The sequence below is a fragment of the Pleurodeles waltl genome, chromosome 9, assembly GCF_031143425.1.
Source record: "Pleurodeles waltl isolate 20211129_DDA chromosome 9, aPleWal1.hap1.20221129, whole genome shotgun sequence".
Lineage (NCBI taxonomy): Eukaryota > Metazoa > Chordata > Amphibia > Caudata > Salamandridae > Pleurodeles > Pleurodeles waltl.
Genome location: NC_090448.1, coordinates 166,526,038 through 166,548,478, shown reverse-complemented (window position 1 = coordinate 166,548,478; position 22,441 = coordinate 166,526,038). Strand labels below are relative to the sequence as shown.

At 40.4% G+C, this 22,441-nt stretch overlaps 1 protein-coding gene across 1 annotated transcript in view; it reads right to left on the bottom strand.

Moving 5' to 3' along the window:
- ADAMTS9 (ADAM metallopeptidase with thrombospondin type 1 motif 9) overlaps positions 1-22,441 on the bottom strand; it is a 704,469-nt gene that overhangs the window by 598,981 nt on the left and 83,047 nt on the right. The window contains exons 4-6 of the mRNA XM_069206502.1: positions 13,931-14,211; positions 2,190-2,273; positions 1,975-2,099 (exon numbers count right to left, since the gene is read on the bottom strand). Of these exons, the coding sequence (XP_069062603.1) occupies positions 1,975-2,099; positions 2,190-2,273; positions 13,931-14,211 (490 nt within the window). The remainder of the gene's footprint in view (positions 1-1,974; positions 2,100-2,189; positions 2,274-13,930; positions 14,212-22,441) is intronic.

Genomic DNA, 22,441 nt, shown 5'->3' with positions numbered 1-22,441 from the left:
ATGAAAACACCGAGGAGTGAAAATCGTGTGTTGGTTTCAGACCACTTTACCTGTGGTTCTTTTGGGCAAATACAAAAATAGTGCAATAGTGAAAATAAAGATGGCGTTTTAGAAAAATAATGTAGTAATAAACTAAAGAAAACCATGACCTAATTAGGAGCTGAAAACCATAATGATGAGCACCTCTAGACACTGATTAATGGCTGATAACTATGGTGGACAGAATGTTTCACTCTGCCCTGCAGAACTGGTGGAATTTTGGTCACTTCACGTTACTTTTTAATGAGGAGTTCCGGTCAAATTCTGCCAATCACTGTGGGGTGGTATTTTTCTCCAGTGAGACTTCAGAAAATGCAAGCTGGCAAGTGCAAAAAATATTTCGCACCAACTAGCATGATTTTCTAACACGGGTGTAGGAAGCTGGCCTAGTGTGTGGTGGATACCTAAGGTACTTACACTATACTATATCAAGGCTTATCTAGGAGACATGCAAAGCTCATGTAATACCACTGTAGTCACACATGAAAGAAAACACTCAGTGTTACAAAATAAAGGTACTTTATTTTAGTGACACAATTACCAAAAAGAACTCGAGAGGCAACCCTCCAATAGGAAGTAACACACTAAATATGTACACTAGTAATCAGAAATAGGCATAAATAGCAGTAAAAAACAGAGCAATAGACAATAGTGACCCTAAGGGAAGCTCAAACCATATACTAAAAAAATGGAATGCGAAAGTAGGACCCCACCTAGGTAAGTGGAATCTATAGAGGAGAGCTGGGGGAACTAGTAAACCCCAAAGGTAAGTATCCTAGTGCCCCCCGCGACCAGGAAGAACGGACTAAGTTACTGGATTTTCTCCAAACCACCAAAAGGACTAAAAAGAAGAAGAATGCAACACCCAGTCAAGACTGCACGACACCAGTTGTAGATTCCTAAAGAGGAAGACCTGAAAAAGAGGAGGACCAAGTCCAAAAGTCACAGGAGTATCCGGTGGTGGGAGAAGCCACTACCCACCCTTCTGTAGTTGCAGGAGTTGATCCACAGTAGGACGAAGACGGTCAGCAATGCAGCCCTGGAGTCAGTGAAGAGTTCTGTGGTGTGGAAAAGTAAACAACAAGCCTTGGCAAAGGCAAGAGTCGTGTAGAGGAAAAGTGGAGCTGCTGGGGACCAGCAAGGTCCAAGAGGACTCAACCTACAGGGGGGGGAAGTCTCAGGGGACCCTCAGCAAGGCAGAGAGTCCACAGAAGAAAAGGCAGTCCCCACAGAGGCCCACTGGAAGAGGACCCAGGAGTTACAGAGGAGCCCACGCAGCACAACTTAAGAAGGATCCCACGCCGCAGGAGAAGCACGCAGAGGGCTGTGCGTCACAGGAAAGTGTGCTGGGGTCTGGGGCTACACGGAGCCTGCAGGACAACTGGAAGGAAATGTCAGATACCAACCTACATTGGATTGTCAAATATGGCTACTTTCGTGCTTTGCAAGACCATAGGCATAGGTCTTTCCTTTCCCAGGGCTTCAACAGGGCTCGAAAACTAGAAAATAATTTCAGACAGCTTATGGAAAGCTAGGGGGCATGTGACATCATCATTAATTTCCCCTCTGACTGGAACCTATCAAAGGCTGAGTCATTCACTGAAGACTGCGCTGCAGAGCACTTGCACTAGCAGTGAAAATGTGTCCTGCCACATTACACAGATCTCATTTACTAATCAGGGGACCGCATGCTGTGCAGGCTTGTTGCAATCTTTGACACGCAAAATTCGCACTGCGGTGTGCAACAAAGATTTTCCCTTAATGAGGCAAAATCGGTGTATTTGACCTTGGTTGCAGTTGTCTTTTCATTTTCAAACACATTGGTGAATTACAGTTCGGTATCTTATAAATGATTAATTAAAGGGCAGTATCAGCAAATGTGTATTAGCCATCTAAGTTTCCAATAATAAGATGCTAGGAGAAATATAAATATACCTGGTAATCAGTACAGCTGTGTCATGATGAGATTGGTGATTGTCATCAGGGGTGTTCTGAGTCTGCTGCCAGATGCAAAAGTTTTTCAAAGTCGTTTGGGCATTATATGATATTGCAGGCCCATCCTAGAAAAAAATAGGCACATTAAGTGCAATTTAGTAGGTAAACCATCAAAACCAAAGAGGTTGAAATTATTTTAAAAAATAAATAATTACCTGTTCATTTTGGACAACAAGTAATTTAACAATTACAATATTAATTAAATTTCCAATACTTGGGTCCTTGTAGATAGAAGCGACCTGTATTAACAAGAAATGTGTTCAATTAATGACTGTGTTGAGCAGACAACATGTTATTTGTGAATAGCATTATCAGTCAAATCATTTTGCACCAATTCACACACTATTCTCCAAATATCATTATTTCATTGCTCCAATCTAGACAACCAAATAATAGTGATGTGCAGGTAGGACATAGGGTGGATGAAATGGCATGAAGGCAAAGTCAGAGGACATAAACACAGTGGCGTAAGGAAACTGGAGAGGGGCCCCTGCAAAGAACGTGAAGGGTGCCCCCCCTCCGGACTCACTCAGGCCAGGTGCTGTACTAAGGGCCGCCTGGAGCTCAGGGCCCCCGCGTCACTGGGGCTGCAGGAGCCTTTGTTGCGCCAGTGCATAAACATAGCAGGTGTCTGACAAATAAACAAATAAAAAGTAATACAATCTGAAATTAAAATAATTTCAATAACTAGACATTAGGAGTCAAAAACAGGAAGTCAGAATTGTCCACGTTACTTCATGGCTCTGTCCTACATTCATTATTTACAGTACGTCGGATTGTGATGAATTTTCTGATGGTGACGGCACATCAGGAATTGTTTCAGTCCAATGCAGGCTGGGTTTCACCGGGCACGGAGGACAGAATCACTTATTACTGTGATCGGAGATTACTAGCTGGTATTTGTGGTGATATTTGTGGTGTTAGATCCTGAGGGACCTGTCAGTGCGGTTCAATGAAATTAATCAGGCCATGTTCCTGAATGGGTTGCAAGACCCAAGTCTGCGACCTGAAAGGTATTCTATCGTTTTTGAAGTTCTAGAACAAGATTGTAACAATACTTCATACATGTGTATTCTTTAACACATAATTGCAACCTTCGTAAAGCCCGCTGGATTTTTTTTTCATTTACATTTTAAATTATACTGATGACACACAGCTTTCATTCAGAATATTACCCTATATTCATGGCAAAGAAAATTTCATGAAATGCCTGCAAGCAAGAGATAACTGGCTGAGTTTAAACAGGCTTAGGCTGAGCCATAAAAAAACAAAGGTAATAGTGGTTGGTAGAGCTCTCTAATCTGGTCAATGCTGTTGTGGTCATTAGAATTAGGGCCATTCCCTTTTCGAACACAGTAAAAAAAAGACAATTATGGTACCAAATCAAGTTTCTTCCATCTGTTGTCCCTTCAGAAGATCGTTGACTATTAAAATCCTCCTAAGGGAACAATAGCATTGGTCCTGTGAACTAACTGATTACACAAAAAACGTCTATTTTGGCAAACTACAATACCCATTCCAAAGAATGTTCAACTTACATGAACTAGCTATGAGAGAGATCTTCCATTATGTGTAAACTGCACAATTAAATGCGGTTATGCTGCATTAAATCCAAATTATCTTTGAAGTATGGTAAATTGTCACTGAAAGCTACTTTTCTGGACTGATGTCTAAGGGCCAAATGCCAGTCTTGAGAATACATCTGCACATCAAATGAATAAAGAACTGGGGGCACACTAGGTCTCCATTAAGACACAGTCAAGGACCTGTAAGATCACTCAAGGAGTGTGAGAAATTAGGTTATCGATTGAAGGGTTGTTAACCCGTCTCAAGCAACCACAGTCAAGTCACTAAATGAACTTGTGTTTAACTCTCTGGTAGCTTGGCACAAAGCAGTTAGGCTTATCTGAGAAGCAATGGATAAAGTATTTATGCAGTACACAGTCATAAAGTGAAAACAACGTAATAAAACCCCCAAATTTAGAACAATAGAGTCAAATTTTAAAAATCATTTGACACCAAAACAAAAAATTATAATCCAATCAGTAGTACTGGAGGTATACAATTTCAACGATTTAAGGTATGGTGCCTGAAAGCACAAAGCCACACTTGTAGTTATCTGGTTGTCTGTCACCAGTAAAAGTCACAGTTTGGACGAACTGCAATGAATTATGGGTCTGATAAAGGTACCAGGTTAGTCCCGCTGAAAAAGTTACCTTCCCAAAGTCTGGCAGGAAGAGTCCAGTTCACAGTGCAGGAGGCCCTGAGGTGCAGGGAAAGCGTCAAGGATGGTCATCGATCTAGCACAAACATCCTGGTGGGCACTGCAGGTAGTCATTGCTGGACTTCAGGTTGGTGGTCACAGCAGGCTGTTGAAGCTGTAACATGAAGTACAAATCTTGCATTGTCAGTTGTTACTGGCGGTCCCTGTAGAGCAAAGAGTCAGATTCACAGGAGCTTCAGGTTGGCCGTCATTGCAGGCGTCAAGATCCTGGGGCAAACCAGCACATTTGCAGTAACGATGAGCCGAAAGGTCAAGATTTCTCCTTTATGGTCAGAGGAGTGCTCTTTGATGCCAACAAAGTGCCCTGTAATTGGGAAGTCACTTCTTGAGGGTCAGGGACTCACTCTTGTAGAGGCCAGCAGGGCTCAGGCAGGTCCAGCCAGGTCCAGTTAGAGCAGGTCAGCTGGGCAATTGCAGGGAAGCTCCTGGTGCTTGTTGTGTCCCTGTAGCTCTGAACAGGCGGTCAGTCAGGTGACCATTGGTGTCACTTCATATAGCCTGGGAAGAAGGGAGCTGATCTGGTCTCAACATGCAGGGCTGACCTCAGGCAGCAGGGCAGTGCTCTGGCAGCCTAGCAGTCCTTCTTCAGCAGTATTCATATATCCAGCAATATACTGAATAATTGGTCTGAGGGTCCAATATTTATGCCTGGTGACAGCTTTGAAGTGGGAGAAACTCTCAACTCCCCCCATATAGTGCTGGAATTTCCTTCTGACCTTGGTCCTGTATGTCTGGAGTCACAAAAGTCTGGTGTGAAGTTCTTTGTGTGGGTGCTGAAGAACTTCCTTTGAAGCAAGTGTGGCTGTACACAGCTCCATCCCTCCCATCTTGTCAGGATGGCCCAACCTGGCAACACCCACTCCCCTTTTGTGATACTGTCTGGGAGGAATACACAACAGCCAACTGATAACTACACCTAGTCATGTGACCGAAGATACAGGCTGCACGCACCAAATGGTTAGGACAAGAAAGTGTCAACTTTCTAAAAGTGGAATTTCCAGAATTGTTACTTAAAATCTGACTTTACCATTCAAGAGAGTTTTAAATTACAGTTCTTTAGAAACCAAACTTGACTTTCCAACTTGTCCCAAATCAAAATTGAGGACCTATTAAATGTAATGAGGAAACCCAATCCTATCCCTAAGGGAGAGGTAGGCCTTGCAATAGTCAGAAACAAATCTGAGAGTTCTTTTCTGTAACAGGACAGGTACATTTTAAAAGTATATGTCCAGCCCTTTAAATACACTGCACCCTGTCCTATGGGCTGTTTAGAGCATACTCTAAGGGTGACTTACATGTATTAAAAAGGAGGTTCAGGTCTGGTAAAAAGTTTATTTTGGTAGGTTGAAACAACAGTTTAAAACTGCATGCAGGCTACAATGGCAGACGTGGAATACGTTTTAAAAGGCCACTTAAATGGGTGGTACAACAAGTGCTGTAGACCCACTAGTGGCATTTAATTTACAGGCCCTGTGTTCATGCAATACCACTTTACTAGAGGCTTATAAGTACATTAAATATGACAGCTTGGTGAACGCCAATTTTACCATGTTTAGGGGAGTGATCAGATGCACTTTAGTACTGGATAAAGTCCATACACTCCTAATGCTAATAAAAAAACTCAGCAAAACAGAAGGAGTGAAGGCAACATATTGTGGTAAAACCACAACAAGTAAGTCAAGTCAAATTTATTTTCCCCAGCTAAAGGTGGGGAGAACTGTCCACCCTCATGGGAGTTCCCATCACTAAGGAAGAAGAAGCTGGAAGCATCATCAGCATTGGTATGGCCAGTTTCAAGGCGGTGTTCAACCATAAAGTCTATTCACTTTAGGGAGATGGACCACCTCAACAATTTGGGATTCTCATTTGTCACCTACATGAGACAACTGAGGGGTCTGTGGGGAGAGTAAGATTTAGAACTTCTGCTGCACTCCTAATCATCGTGGTGAAGGACGCAGAGTCTTTAGTAGCCATAGGCTGGTCTGGGAAGGATATCTACATTTCTGGTGAGGTGTCTAGCCAACTGGCATCCTTCTAATCTTCAAAGACATCCCCAACTTCATAGATATTACCTTCATAGTCACCATCGCCCTCATCATTATCATATTATTAAAAGGTTTCTGGATTGGAATGGCCATAATGTCGGGGGTCCAGAGGGTAGGGGCTGAGCTTCCAAATCTGAAAAAACCAATGGATATGTATACAGCGTTGGTGACATTAGTGCCAACACTGAAACTTGGGTCGCAGAGGTGGTCATGTTGCAGGGGACGGCCTCTGATGTTGGTCTAGGGCTGGAGCCAGCGCAGTCATGATTGTAGAAGAGGCAGACCTTGAATTGAAGTAGAGTGGTGCGGTTGGTGTCAGGGACTCCGACCAAGACCAATTCCTCCTGCGGGGGTCCCTTTTACAAGTATTAGAAGTAACCTTCTGTTATGTAAAGATAATTAATCTTTTTATCATGTAAGATAATTTGATTGGATGGGCACTTTTCCAAAATGTGAGTATTACATTTCAGAATTATTGCTGGTATAGAATTATCCTATACACAGCTGGGATTCCTCACTGGTAGTATACCACAGTCAGAATTAAGCGAGATGTCTGGGGTGTCGCTTTCCCAATGTTCTCCATGGAATTATGAGCAGCTTATCATACCAAATCTCTTCCAAGCCTTGAAAGAGCTGCACATAAATGCAACAGCAGAACCATTAACATGATAAAACATATAGAAATGTGGCAATTATTATTTTATTTCTAAGCAGACATATGATTACTGCAGTCTTCAGTGCCATTTTGCATTCTAAAGACAAACGTCTCCTAAGATGCGCAGTCTCCTGGAAGTCTCCAGGAAGGCCCAAACCCAGAAGCTGTTTACTACAATCTGTTGCTAAATCCCTTGTAGTTAAAACACTATGGGCATCGTTTCAGGTTTGGTGGATAGGGTACTCTTCCAGAAACGTGGCAGAATACCATGTATACCAAACCGTCAGTTTGTCCACTCTGTGTAGAGTCAGGTGGACCGTCATGTTTCAGCCAGCCATGTCTCTGCTGGGTCCACCAGTAGAAACCTTACACCGATGGGTAGAAGGATGTGGAGCTGCCAGTTTAAGTACCTTAGTAAGTCTGCCCTATTTAGAGAGAAAAGTCCCATGTACTTTTTTCTGTTCAGGACTATCAGAGAAAGCTCAAAGGGTGTGAGGGGAAGTTTGCTGAACAGCGGCATGAAACCATGATGGCCTCTAAACAAACTTTTAGTGCCCTGGGAGGAGTGGCAGTTCCTTTGAAAGCACAGAGATTTCCACCAGTGAAGGTGGAGGAGGTAATGACCAAACTATAAATGTGGCCCCATATCTTTCAGAAATCTGTATATGACTTACTGTAATAATATATTACAAAGGTGAATCGACTCAGGGTTAAATTGGGTGGTAAAGTGGTTGGTTAGTTTCTATAAGACTTACATTGACTACTGAATCTACGAAGATCACAACACTTCATATTAAATATATAATATATCACTCCAGAAAGAGTTTCAAAGTTGAGAAATGCATCTTCAGATAAATGTTTTCAAAGTACAAGTTTGAATCATTTCATATTTGGGCTTACTGCAGACTTTTTTGACAGAAGTTATTGTTCTGGGTCTCTGAATAATGTGGGGTGAGTATCGAATGGACTGAAGCCCTGAAAACATTGAAAGAAGATCCTTAATTAGACAACTGATAAATTACTTTTTAGGCTGCAACTGTGACAGCTATAGTTTGTAATTTTAGGAAGTAGAGAATGACGTCGACATCGACTGGGAATGATGGAATTTTCTTTGTGGCACTCTTGTTGTGGGCATTCCACATCCCCAGGAGGCAGATGTAACAGCCCTAGTGGAGGAGTGACCCTCTCCTCACTCTGAGGTCTCACCTTAATACTGTATATTCTGTCTGTGCTAATATTCCTTTGCCATGGAGTCAAACCTTCTCTCTCGGCGTATGGTGCAAAAACGTCTTGCAGTAAGGACACTGCTCTAGATATTGACTTGATGGAAGCCAAAGGATACAGATGCTGTGGGGTCTGTTTTTGCCTTTTTTCTTCCATAGGAAGGACACTTGTCAAACAGGGAAGGCATGATAAATGTAGAAAATGCCTCAAAATCCTGTCAGAAAAGGCTCAGAAGGCAAGAGATTGATGCAAAATGCAGAGTCAACCAATTTAAATGAAAATTCACAGAAGATTTTTGAAGAAAAAAGGCTGAGTTCAGTGCTCCAGGATCCTGTCACCAGATACCAGATAAAAAAAAAACCTGAGGCAACTGCCATCGGCTGAGCATGATGGGATAGAGGTGGTTTCGGCAGCCTAAAAGGCACAGTCACTGTTTTCCACTCACATAATATCAGCCTATGGGGCTACACTTCGTTTCTAGTCTTCCTTCCTTACTTTGTCAGAAAAAGTGTTTGTGAAGGAGATTTGAGGCCTGGTGTAAACATTTACCTCAAATTATACATTTATAAGGGTATTTTTTACTCTTTTTTCTAAGTAAAATCTGAAGAATTACACCACCGTAGCCTGTTTGCGTAGGTTGCATATTATGTTCTTTCTTAAGTTTCTCCGCAGGCCGTCCTGAAGCAAGGCGAACATCTATAAGAAGAGACTATGTAAAGAAGTGCTCTGGGATACTGCATGTTGACTGAACTAATCTTTCCGGGATACCGAACGTGGGTGGAACTATTCAAATGCTTATCAGAATTTCTATAACATGTAGCCTTTGTAAAGAGGGGGGGGGTCACAGAATGCCAGCACTTCAATTATGGAGGGTGTGCTGCTCCCAGAACTGGCCCCAATCTGCTGGGAATCGTAGGCTGCTGTGCCTCCTGCCCAAAGATGCCGACACTCTCCTTTTGCAAGGACAGTCCAAGAGGTTGGTACCCATAGGGGTTGGTGAATCTGCCCACCGGCCCGGGGACCGAGCACACCTCCTGTTGTTGGAAGGGGGCCTCTGCTTCGGTGCTGCACTGCAGCAGTCCCACCCCTGCTTGCCTCCCAGGAGTACATATTGTCACTGCCTTTTTGGCCATCTCCCAGCTCCCCAGCTACTGGACTCCATTCATGCTCGACACTGCTGATTGGGCAAAAGGCATCCGACTCCTGGTCAGTGAAGTCCCTCAAATTGAAGGTCAATTTGCACAATTACCTTCCCTCAAGACAAATCCTTGTCTTGACTCCCTTCGTGGCTCCAGACTGGTCTTTTTATCAGGTACGTTTTCTCTTCAATCTGTAGCTGTTCCAATGGTGGTCTGATGGCTGGGGCTTACCAGGATTTACACCGATGGTAATCCTGAGCCCTGGAGCTCACAGTGACATTCCTGTTCCCTCCTATCACTCCGGATATCTCTGTCATCTCATCTCTACTTGCCATCTCTCCTACACCCTTTCTCCTCCTGTCAGAGTGCTGCACTTGATTTAAAACCCTGCACCTTTCCTCATTTTTATCTCAAAAGAGGCACAGAGCAGCTGGGGTAATTTCTTCAGTTTAAGAGCCATGTAGGCTGGTCCACATTTCTCTGGTTTTCAGCTACATTTAGAACAAAAGCCTGCGAGTTGATACCTTTGGAATATGAAACCAATAAGGAACTGCTTCTTGTTAAGTAAGTGCATTGAACAATGGATGCATTTGGTGGTCCTTTGGGGGGGGGGGGAAAGCTTCCATTTATGACGACATGCCCTTGTCTTGCATCCAGAGGGCTGGCGCAGGACACTACGCAATCTCATCTCAAGCGATTTCAACTAAAATGGTTACATTGGAATGTAGGTGGTCTATCTACCAATTTGCAGTCAGAGAACTGCATACAGTTCATTAGCATCTATGATATCATTTTATTGCAAGCAACGCAGACAATGCATGATGTTTGTCTTGATAAATACATGTGTTATAATCTAACTGCTTAACTGTCTGCCTTGGGTTGGGCAAGAGCAGAACTCGCTTCTTGGTTCAAAGCGTTGATTTACTGAAATTTTCTGACACATTCCTTTAAGGAATGGAAGATCTCTCAAGGTGAGACAGGGAAATACATTTTGGATGGTACTTGTGAATTTTTATAATGATATATTTTCTACCAAGGACAGTCAAAGGTTCATAAATTGCTTTGAATTTCTAGACAGAGTTGCCAATATGAATACATTTTTGGGTACTGGTTTTAACCTTCTATTAGCAGGTGATTTCAATGCCAAACTGGGCAGGTGATTCTAATGCCACACTGGGCATCATATTGTTTCCCTCAGCTTAAGCCTCTTCCTTTTTGCACCAGGAGCAGAATTCCTTTCACCCCCAGGACTCCAAGGGTCGTATGCTACAGACCCACTTGGTGACGTATGGCCTCCATAGTGTTATGATTGATCAAGAGCTACATGTGCCAACATAGGTAGGGGTAGTTGCTCTACAATTAATTATATTTTTATGTCTAGGAACATGTTTAATCATGTAACCAATAGGGATGTTCTGGCTGGTGTACACAGCGACCACAATTCTTTAGTTGTTTCTTTAATTGTTTCAAAGAAAGAGAATAAGACATTTACCGACCAGTGGCCCCATATTTCAACCAATGACTCAGAATAAAGGTTAGTTTGGCAGTCTGCAAAAACGGATATAATAATATGTAAGGTCATTGGCGGTAGCAGGAAACTGAGGTTCTTGTCTGTCCTATGACAACAACCCTGTTACTACTGTTGAAAATGTTTGCAAGCTGAACGCCAATATTGGGGCTCTGTTTATTAGATCAGTTGGAAACAAAAATTACCAAAATCCATTGGGAAATAATAGGGTATATGGAGCTGCTAATGTCTGGCTTAGACAAGAACTGAGCCACAAACCTAGGAACAGAGAAGCATTAATAAATTGTAGGAGAGATTATAGGAAGGGTCTTAAAAAGAGATAGGCTAATTTGCAGACTGAGAGACGGGAAAAGTTAATCTATTCTTGTAAACTAAAAGATATCCAGGCTTTCTGAAAGCTAGTTAATGCTAACTTAGCTCCCAGTAGTTCAAAGAACAGGATACATTTGAATATTGGCCTAGAAGAGTGGGTAAATACATTTTGTATGATGTATTGCCCTGCTAACAGTACCTATGATTGTTTGAATAGGGACCATTTCATATTTCCCATAGATATTTCCTTTTCTTTGTAAGAAGTAGTGGATGTCATACATAATAGTCCATCTAAAAAGACTCCGGGGATGGATGTGGTCCCTATGAATCTTTACAAGGAAAATGTCAAGTTCTGGGAACCCTTCTTACAAATACCATGGCGCTGCAGGTAAAGTTGGCATTTCGCGCTCTTTTCATTGAGCAATAATTGTACCAGTCCCTAACAAGGCGACGGTTCAGGAGCCAAAATGGTAATGCCACATTTCCCTAATAGATTTGTCAGTGAAAATTATTGGTAGAATTGTCTTGGATACCCTGTTGCTTTGCACCATGGAAAATACCATCTTGTTTGCAGTCCATAATGGTTTCAGGAGAGGTCTTGGAACACTTGAACAATCCTTTAATTTGCTTTTGCTAGTGAGCAAACATAAAATTGCAAAATGTTGCGTGTGTTACATACTAACATTATAGCCTTGGTGAGATATGGGAAACAAGTAAATGTAAAGACTCATTCCCAACGGGATGTGTGCCAGGGATGCATACTGGCACCTACTTTGTTCTTGCTTATGTGAATGGGATACAATCTGTTCTGGTTAAGAAGGGGTTGGATGTCCCTGTAGTAAACAACAAGCCCATTCCAGTGCTCGTGTACGCGGAGGATGGTGTCTTGCTTGTAATAACAGCGAATGACTTCAAATCCTTCTTGATGCCTTCATAGATTACATGAAATGCCTACATTTGGAGACAAATTGCTCTAAAACCTTTATCTGTGTTCCTAAAAATATGAAGACTCGTTGTATGAGTAGCAAGGATAGATTTATTGACATAAAGTGAATCAGTTCCCTTATCTAGGGATATTGTTTGATCATGCCCTTTATTATAAATAGGAAAAGTCACTTTCTGCCATTGGTTGGTACTGTCTTGTCCCTCATTACCACTACAGGTGAAAATACATTAGTCTCTTGTTGGAGATTTATAAGTATCCCCGTTTTAAGATGTGGTGCAACTGTTTGAGGATACAATGATATTGGCTGCATTCAAGTTGAAGCGAATAGGGAGTGCTGACATATCTTGGGTGTATCATTGAGTACTTCGCATTTTGCAACCCATTGAGATCTGGGACTGGAATACATTAAGGATCTGATTAGACTAGCCCCTTTTGGAACTGTGGTGCTCGATGTGGAGCAACAGGCATGCCTCTTTAACTAAAGAGATAATTATTGATTGTCTTTCATGTGACTAAGGTGAGAAAATACTAGGCGTCACTTAATTAAGGTCTCTACCATTGCTCTTAGTTGTCATTCTATCTTTGTGAGCACTAATGATCTGAGAAAGAAAAATAAAGGGTGGCTTAGAGAGAGTCTTATGTCTGATAGGAGGGCCTAGAGGGAGGGAACGAAATTTATTAAAACATCAGTGGGAGAATATTGGGTGTTTCGAACAATGCTGGGGTGGAGCCTTATCTGGATTTGTTCTCCAATACATAGGAATGGATGCTGTTGACCCGGGTTCAGGTTGGGCTTCAAAAATGTTTAGTGTCCCTTAAGCTTCCATTTTCTAAGTGAAGACTGGCTTTGACATATGTGCAACACATTAACTGTCCAAAGTTAATGTGTTGTTCAGTTGTAGGCTTATTGTTAAAATCTGCTGTAGGTTTTCGTAAATCCATGCTTTTTAAATATGGTTTTTATATATTGGATAGCCCGTAAAGGTAAATGTCATTATATGGGTTCCTTTTTTTATTTGTTCTAACTTCTTGGTTTATCGTATTTTATTTATGAATTATTGATATGTCATTCTTGTGCTATTTTCTAATGGTGGCTATAAGGAAACACGTTAGCCACACTTGTTGGTTTTAATAGATATTTGTCTTTTAGATGTATGTGTAATCAATTATGATCAGCTTTTAAGTGATGGACTAAAGCAGACTTTATTGATTCAGGATTTTCGTTCACCCATCCTAGAATAACACTATATAAAGGGGCTTACACCAACTGAAAATCAAAACACTTCTGGAATTGGAGAAGACAAGCAGAACTGCAGGAAGGGAAGACTTTTGTCCATTGGCATCTATAATTCCGCACTTCTCCTGAGAAGGAGGCAATATTATTTCATACTTGAAAATATAAAATGCAGAAGTTATTAATTTTCTATTCCTTCCTTTAAAAGCCTAAGCAGTCACTTGATGAGGCATCCCCTGTGCAATTACGACTTGTGCAGTCTCCATTTGTGTGATATCTCTTATTAAGCAAACTAAAATTATGTAACATTATGTAACATTCCACATACAAATCAGGGAGGTTCTTTAGTTTAAGGCCACGTAAGAGTGGACATCAGAAAACGGCAATGTATGCTAGTGGGATAATATTTTTTTAAAAAATGCAAAATCAGTAAGCAGCTAAACTAAATATTACTTTATAACATTTTAATTGAAAACAATGATGCAAGTGATCTCCAGAGGTTTAATAAACAGTTGGGAAAACAACTTACGATAGACATCAGTGTTAAAATATAGTGCTGCAGATTAGTTCCATGATATCCACGCATTCTGTTGTCTGCTACGACCATCACTTCAACATATCGAGGATATGACAAAAAACGCTTTGTTCTTCTATGTCTGGCTTGCGTTTCATTCATTTTGCCCGTCACTTTAACATATGGAGTTGTGTGCTTATTTACAATACTGCTTTTTAACGCCTGTAGATGAGATAATATACTACTATGTTTCCATTTTTTTGTTTTCTTCATCTTTCCATGATTGGCGTCCTTGTCTGTAATAGAAACATTACTATCAATACTTTTTAGACATATGCATACCATTTAATATATTAATACATAGAAACTAATAACAAGTAAAGGCACCAAGTCCAGTCTTCCTCCTCTATAAAACCCCACAGATAGTATTTAGTATCTACATCTATTTTTACATTTCTGTTTATTGTCCAGGTAATTTCGAATTCTGTTATTGATACCCTCCTAGGACTTTCGCAGAAAGGCACGTAAGTATATACGTCTAGGAACGTCTGTACACTTACAACATTTTCCTACGTTCTTATTCCTTCCCTCACATACTTTAAAACCAATGTGAGTTCACTGCAATACAGGTGCACATTAACTATACTGCTTATTTTAACATCATGAACACTGCTCATCTCACAGTCAAGAAAATGATTTAAATGTAATATAAGCCTATTTTGTTAGAAAAGTTCTGGGTCAGAGAAAGCAGCATCTTCTCCGGACTGTAGCTAACCTTCCAAAAACACTTCAGGAGATGTAACATAGGGATTAGAAATTACATGCTAAGAAAGGCCTAATAAATTATTTCTACAGTGGTAGCACACTGTTTAACCTCTGGATCAACCTCTCCCATTGCACTTCCCCATCCCCTTCTCTCCCTCCATATCAAACCACTTGGTTTGCAAATCTTCAGGATATTATTGTACTACCACAAGCCCACTAACAAATGGAAACCTGCACATGCGTGAACTAAACTTTAGTTGCCAACTCCAGTAGGCCGCCACTAAGGTGTTCTTAAATCCATCCATTTTGTTTTTCACTCCCTCGCTGATACCCACACAGTGGCAGCTCTGTTTAAAATGTTACTGGGAATTACTGATAGCATTGCAACTATCATAACACACTCTTTACATGGTGTTGATGTTCATCCATGGCATTGAAAAATACACCCTATAAATAAACTAAGTAAAGATTTTTTTTTGATATAATTGAATTTAGGGGTGTTTGAAATGTGTATACTTTGCTTTAACACACTTATGAATAATCACAACAAAAATACACAAAATTACACACATAATTATGTGAAATTCAAATCAGTTGTTTTAAATTGTATTTTAGTGTACAATGTATCCTCACATCATTTTTTGATGTGTTTTGAACTAAAAACTAGGAAAGTCACAAAAGCACCACTTATAACAACCATATTCTGTTGTTCGAGTGCATTTGGGGTAAATTGTTACAGCAAATGGTGAATTTCATGGTAATTGTTACAGTGACTGGTGCATAATTACATGAAGTTACGGAATTGAGTAATTTCAGGAATTTAGCGAAACAAGAGTAAGGCAAAATTACCAAAAGGATGCAAATTACGCAGGCATAATTAAAATTTAGCCCAGTCTTGCAATTTATACATCATACTAATATCATCAACTAAATGGAAAAGGCCGAATTAGCATTACTCACTACAAAGGACAATGACTTTTAATTAAGGTGACCAAATATACATTTTGAGACTATTTCCCTTTATCCCATGTCAGAATCCTGATGTAATTTACGGAACCCATCAGCCCTAAACTGATTAATATTGTAGCTTTCTGAAAATGGTACAATAAATCATTCATTAGTGGCAATGGTTACCTACCTTTCACGATATTATCATTTAAATCTGAATATTTTACAAAAAAATATCCATCTTCATCTTTACAAAAAATAAGTGTGCTAGGTCTATATTGTTGAATAAAGGGTTTCTCTTTTCTTACATTGTGTTGATTTACATTTATGGAGAGGTTTTCTTTCCTGCTCATGTTTTACACAACGTAGCAGATGCACAAATCCTATCCCTCACAGCTGACAGGATCATACTGTTCCCTGCAGCAGTATGAGGTCAGATTTCCTGCACTCAGGTCCCAATGGAACCAAAAGTGTACCTGCATGAGAAGGAATAACCCAATGTTATCACAAGTACTTTAGAGTGTATTCATACCAGAAGTACCATCCTACTAAGGCAGCATACGAAAGACTCTGGGCTTTCTTGGCTCCCATAAGCTATGTGGGGAAAGGAACAGTGGACTTGTCTCCTTAGCTGGAATGGAAATAGTCTCTAAAAATAATCTATATCATATAAAATGTAATAATGTGCTAACTCTCACACAAGCAAAGGTGAGAAGACGGAAGATGTGATTCAAACAAAAGTCAAACACAACAAAGAAATAGACTGGATGCTTGCAAACAGTCTATCCTCTGGCAATCGCTCTGGGTAGCACTCCACCCCATATCTTTTTGCCCACTGCGCCACTCTAGACAGAGGCCCACCTTAGGTAATCACTACTGACCCTGCTGCTCATGGAAACAATCCATTCCATACTGCCAGGCGAAGCCCCCTCCAGAAGGGACCACACTCAAATACAGGCCAGTTTATTTATTCCAAGGATTCTTATGTACTACATTCTCTAATAAAAACACATAACTGACCCAGTGTAGGGATCAAGTAGATATTTTGGAAATATGTACTCGTAGTAAACAGAGACTGCATATGACTCTACTCAGCACAATACAATAGACTTCAGATCAGTATATCTTATGAAGTACTGGTTATTCTAAATACACAACTTAATAACAGAACCTAAATTATGGGGACGATTTTTGACGTTCCACACTTACATGAGAAAAATGCTTTTAACATTTTGAAAAATATGTATTGCACAGAGAATCTTTTTCAGTTATTATGTACAACAATGACCAATTGTATCAACTGACCTGATCTCCCGTAATTATGCAAAAAGACAGTTTATATCTGGTTCCATTTAACTTGGGCATAGACCCAAATGTGAATATTTTATCAAGTTCTCAAATGAAAAAACAATAATTTCACATAGCAATATTGCCCTTCCCAGGTTTGAAAAAAGCATCTTAATGTGCCTTACATTAAATAAATATTACCTGGCTTTCTGTACTTACTGAAAAAAAGGCATAATGGTATTCCTGCATGTTTAAAATCCAATGTAAGACTTTTGTTTCTCACAGACAATATTGCACCACTAAATAAAAAACTAGCTTTTTATCAAGCAACACTGCTATCATAATTGGTTTGAAACTAAGATCCAGGTGTGCATCATTCAAATTGCCTGACCACTAAAAACAACTTTGTTATGGCCCTTGGGACTGCTACATCAAGGATCTTACTTCATGGCATGGACATTGTACCTGGGCGAACACAGAACCTCTCTGCCCTTCTCCTAACATGATATCAAGTGGCCAGAATTTGAATACGCGCTAACAACTATTTTGCAATAAGTACAATGAATAATGTCAGCCAAGAGAGTTAAATGCCTCATCATCACAAATATAGATTCCATCATTCCCAGTCAATTTAAGTGACTTATAAAAATTAGTAGGACAGGGTGGTGTGAGAAGAGAGAAAGGGAGGCTTGAAATGAGTCACAATTAGTTGGGCTGTAGACAAAGAGAGACACAAACTAGATGATTTGCCTCAGCATTGTGGAATTATTTCCCACCAGTTAAATTCATCCATGTGGATTGGAAAAGTGTGTTCTCTGAGAAGCGATTATCTGATAATCTATTAATTAGCTATTCTTTAGTGGTTGAGCATGAGGTTGGATGTAACTTTCAAGGCTTAATTTGACATTTAGCTAACCAAAAGCAGCTCCAATATCAGGAAAAAAGCCTATTTGGAGAAGCACCTTCATTTTACATTCATTTACGCCTACACATAGATACAACAAATAAAAGTAATGAGTGAAAAGGATTATAGAAGTTTCATTGTCAAAGGTCAATTTGACACTAAGGGCCATATGTACAAACCTTTTTTCCCATAGACACAGAATGGGTAAAAACCTTTGATACATCTGGCCCTAAGTTGTTTAAAATTACATCAGCAAATTATGTCTTAAATAATCATGGCAGCTTTGAGGTCAGCCATTTTTTTCTTTGAATGTCCCATTTGTTAAACACATAATGTACCTTTTATCTTTGTAAAATTTCATCTTGCTTTGAAATTAAGATACAATGTGGGTTACTATACTAAAAAAACTAATTTACTATATAGTTATTGTATGAGACAGGAGTTTATTCTAATGCAAAGAAATATACATTCTATGTGTAAAACAAAATAGGAGTTGAATAATGTTGTTATATGTGTTGAAACTTAATCAAACAAAATAAACTGCATTTTAGAAGATATGTTTACAGGTAATCATTTCTGCTAGGAAGTGTATTATTTTAGTTTGAGTTCAGTTAATAGTGTGGCACTGCTAAATATGCAGCCTATATGGTCAACCTACATGTAGATTTCATGAGTGGTAGAATTTTTATTGTAAATAAAACACTATATTATTTAATATTTTGCTCCTAGTTGCGACAAGCAGACCTGTACTAATTTATCATATGTGCAGCAAACACTTTATAGTGATCTTCAATACAATAGAAATTAACCATCTGTTTACCATGCTTATGGTAAACATATCAGAAAATAGCAATTAGTTCCTATCATATAGAAAATAGATTATGCCTCACACTTCTGTGAGACAGTGATGTCAAGGTAATTCGTTTTTAAGAAAATTTATCAAAAAAGCCTACCTTATTCCACAGAATGTTTTAAAAGACATTATTAAAATAGGATCTATGCAATGAAGAAGAAGATTGGTCTTTTAGTATCTACTCAAATGCTTGCAGCAACAGTGAGATTGTCAATGGTGATCTGGACAGATGTGCAAGGGTGCCGCAAAAAGACAGCTCAAAGGGGGTAATCAAGGAAGTGAAGATGGCTAGGCCTAGTGTGACTTCCCCTTCACTGCAGTGAATAAGCATGTCTCAGCAATGCCAATAGGTCTGGCTTTAAAATAATATTGTATGGTAATGTGAAGCATTGCATGTGGACAACATGTGAATGCAGATGTACTTGTGTGGAAACAAAGAACTGTAGAACAATATTGGTGTAGAGTAAAAGGTCAGATGACAGTTACACTTTCATGCCAGACCTAAAATTCCATGTAGGGTAAGGGCTATCCCTTTTCCATCTTGGCTGCTTCCAGAGAAATACACCATCAATTATCTAGTTATAGAAGTTGCATAACATGTCATGTGTGTGCTCCTGAAACGAAAACTTCAGCAAGTTGGGTAAATAAATGCTCACAGCTACATGGAGAGCAAGCACATTTGTGTGGAAGCATGCAATTCCTCCTAAACAAAACATGTACTTCTGACCTCTAGCATGTGAACGGAGCCATAACCCTCTCCTGGTGTTTCTCACACAATTGTCTGGCAGCAGCTGTGCTTTCAAGCGAGACGATAAAAACTTTTAAATATAAAGAACGTTTGGCTTTGTCAGATTGCTAAAACAGTGAATTTGGAGATGCATGCTTCTTATTCCCAATCTCAGTACAAACCCAGTATTGCAGCAATATTTTTTATGTAAACACTAGGCAGTATAACTAGAGTATTTAAATAGCCTTAGTTCAAAGTTGCAGGTAATGCAAAACAACAAGTGATGTTGGATTTGTTAGGAGGCATTTACCTTATTCAAAGAGTTGAAGTCTTATCCTGAATACAAAGAGGTTCAGAAATGTATAATTAAAGTCCACTTAACTTTCAGCTGTTGGCAAATATTCGAGGCTATAGATGGAAATGAACAAGGTGCTTACCTTCAGTAACACTTTTTCTGGTGGATACAGTATGTACCTTTGGATTCCTCACCTTTTGAATACTCTCAATGCACCACCATTCAACAGAAATGTTTTCTTTCTAGTCTCAACATTAATGTCCCAATGATACGGCTCTGCACGCAACTCTTTCTGACGTCATCGGAGCTATAAGAAGTCCTTGCCAGCGTGCTGGCGTCAGTTTCAGCCACTTCTTTTTTTTTACAGTGCCTTCGAGGCTAACAGGTGAATACCAACAACACAAGCACAACATGTGCAAACTCAATACAAGAATTTATATTATATACTTATGTATATGTACATATAAAAATATGTATATATATATATATATATATATATATATATATATATATATATATATATATATATATATATATATATATCATTTTGAATAAATACATTTACAGAATTAAATATATATACAACTAATATCATTCTTGGTGTAACCAGATATGCAATGAGGAGGCGGGTGGGGACGTGAGGAATCCACAGGTAGATACTGTATCCACCAGAAAAAGAGTTACCAAAGGTAAGTACCTTGTTTTCTCTTGATGGATACACCCTACCTGTGGATTCCTTACCTTTTTTAATAGAATACGAAAGCAGTACCGCACTCTGAAGTGGGTGCCTGTCTGGCTATACCAAGAAATCGTGCAGTAAACGGGCAAAATGACCATCCTCCTCACTTTTGAGTCTAAGCAGTAATGTTTTACAAAAGTGTGGAGGGGAGCCCAAGATGCTGCCTTGCAAATGTCAACAATAGGTATACTTCTACCAAAGTAGAAGTGGCAGACATAGCTCTGTTCGAATGAGCTATAATGCCCTCTAATGCCCTTCTTTGCTAGAAAACAAAATACTTGTATGCAAAGAATGACCCACCTTGACAGTGTCCCTTTGTGGACGGCTTTGCTCTTCATCTTGCCCACATAGCCAATGAAGATCTGACCACCCGTCCTGAAGTCTTCCATCCTGTCCACATAGAAGCTCAGTGCGCTCTTCGGATCCAGATGATGCAGCCTTTCCTCCTCCTTCGAAAGATGGGGAGGAGGGTAAAAGGATGGAAGGGTGACAGATTGTCCTAAATGGAAAGGTGTCCCTACCTTAGGTAGGAAAGCCACCCTGGTTCTCACAACCACCTTATTAGCATGGAAGGTAGTAAAAGGGGTTTTCACACTAAGAGCTTGCAGGTAACTAACAAGCCTAGCTGACGTGACCGCTATAAGGAAAACAGTCTTAAATGTAAGGAACCTCAAAGGGCAACTATGCAATTGTTCAAAAGGTGAACACATCAAATATGTTAAGACTAAATTTAAGCCCCACTGAGTCATTATAAATGGAGTGGGAGGAAACCTATTAGTCAAACCTTTAAGAAGCCTTAATACTATAGGGGACTTAAACAAAGAGGGTTGATCAGGCAAACAAATAAAAACAAACAGTGCAGATAGGTAATCCTTCACTGTGACAACTGTGCAACCTTGTTGCGCTAAGGGAAGAGCAAATTGCAAAACATCCGACAAATGGGCCTTGAAAGGATCAGTGTGTCTCTCCTCACACCACTTAACAAATTTTGCCCATCTGTCAGTATAGACAGTCTTGGTTGAGTGTTGCTTGGCCGATAAAATAACATTCACCACTTCAGGGGGGACAGAAAAATAATTCAGGCTGCCCTGTTTAATCTCCAGGCATGTAGGTGCAGGCTGTGGAGGAGGGGTGTAGAAACTGTCCCTGCAAATGCGAGCGGAGGTCTGCCCTGAAAAGGAGACGGAGCTGAGGGCATAGTATGAGTTGAAGAAGGTCTGTGTCCCACACCCTTCTTGGCCAATCCAGGGCTATTAGTATGATTCGCGTCTGGTCTTAGAGAATCTTCCTCAGAACCCGAGGAATCAACGGTGTGGGAGGAAACGTGTTAAGCTGCGGGTTGCTCAAGCACAGCTGAAACACGTCCCCCAATGCTCCCTGCTTCTGGAACTGGAGGCTGCAGAACAACGGGCAGTCTGCGTTCTCGTGAGTGGTAAACCAGTCTATCTGAGTGGTCCCCCACAAATGGAAGACGTGAACACCCACTTCCGGTTCGAGACACCACTCATGGTCGGCTGATAAGTGCTGGTTGAGACTGTCCGCACACACGTTGTGAACTCCGGCCAAATGGTTTGCTACTATGCAAATCCAATGGTCCGGAGCCCAGGACCAGAGGCGCAGATTCAACCCTACTCCTCCCTGTTTTCTGATGTACCACATCTCCATAGTGTTGTCTGTCAAGACTTGTACCAAATGACCGCGAATGGACGGGAGGAAGGCCTTGAGAGTCAGACGTATCACCCGTAACTCCAACAGATTGTTGTGAAACATCTGTTCTAATGAAGACCAAAGACCTTTGATCTCCAGATCCCCCAGATGTGCTCCCCACCCTAGAGTGGAAGCATCCTTTATGACTGTGGTCACAGGAGGTGGAAGACAAAAAGGCCTTCCTTGACATAGGTTGCCATCCACACTCCACCATCGAAGATCTGCTGGAGTGTCTCTGGAGACTGTTATTGACTCCTTGAGATCTCCTTTGTGTTGAAACCAGTACTTGCAGAGACATCAC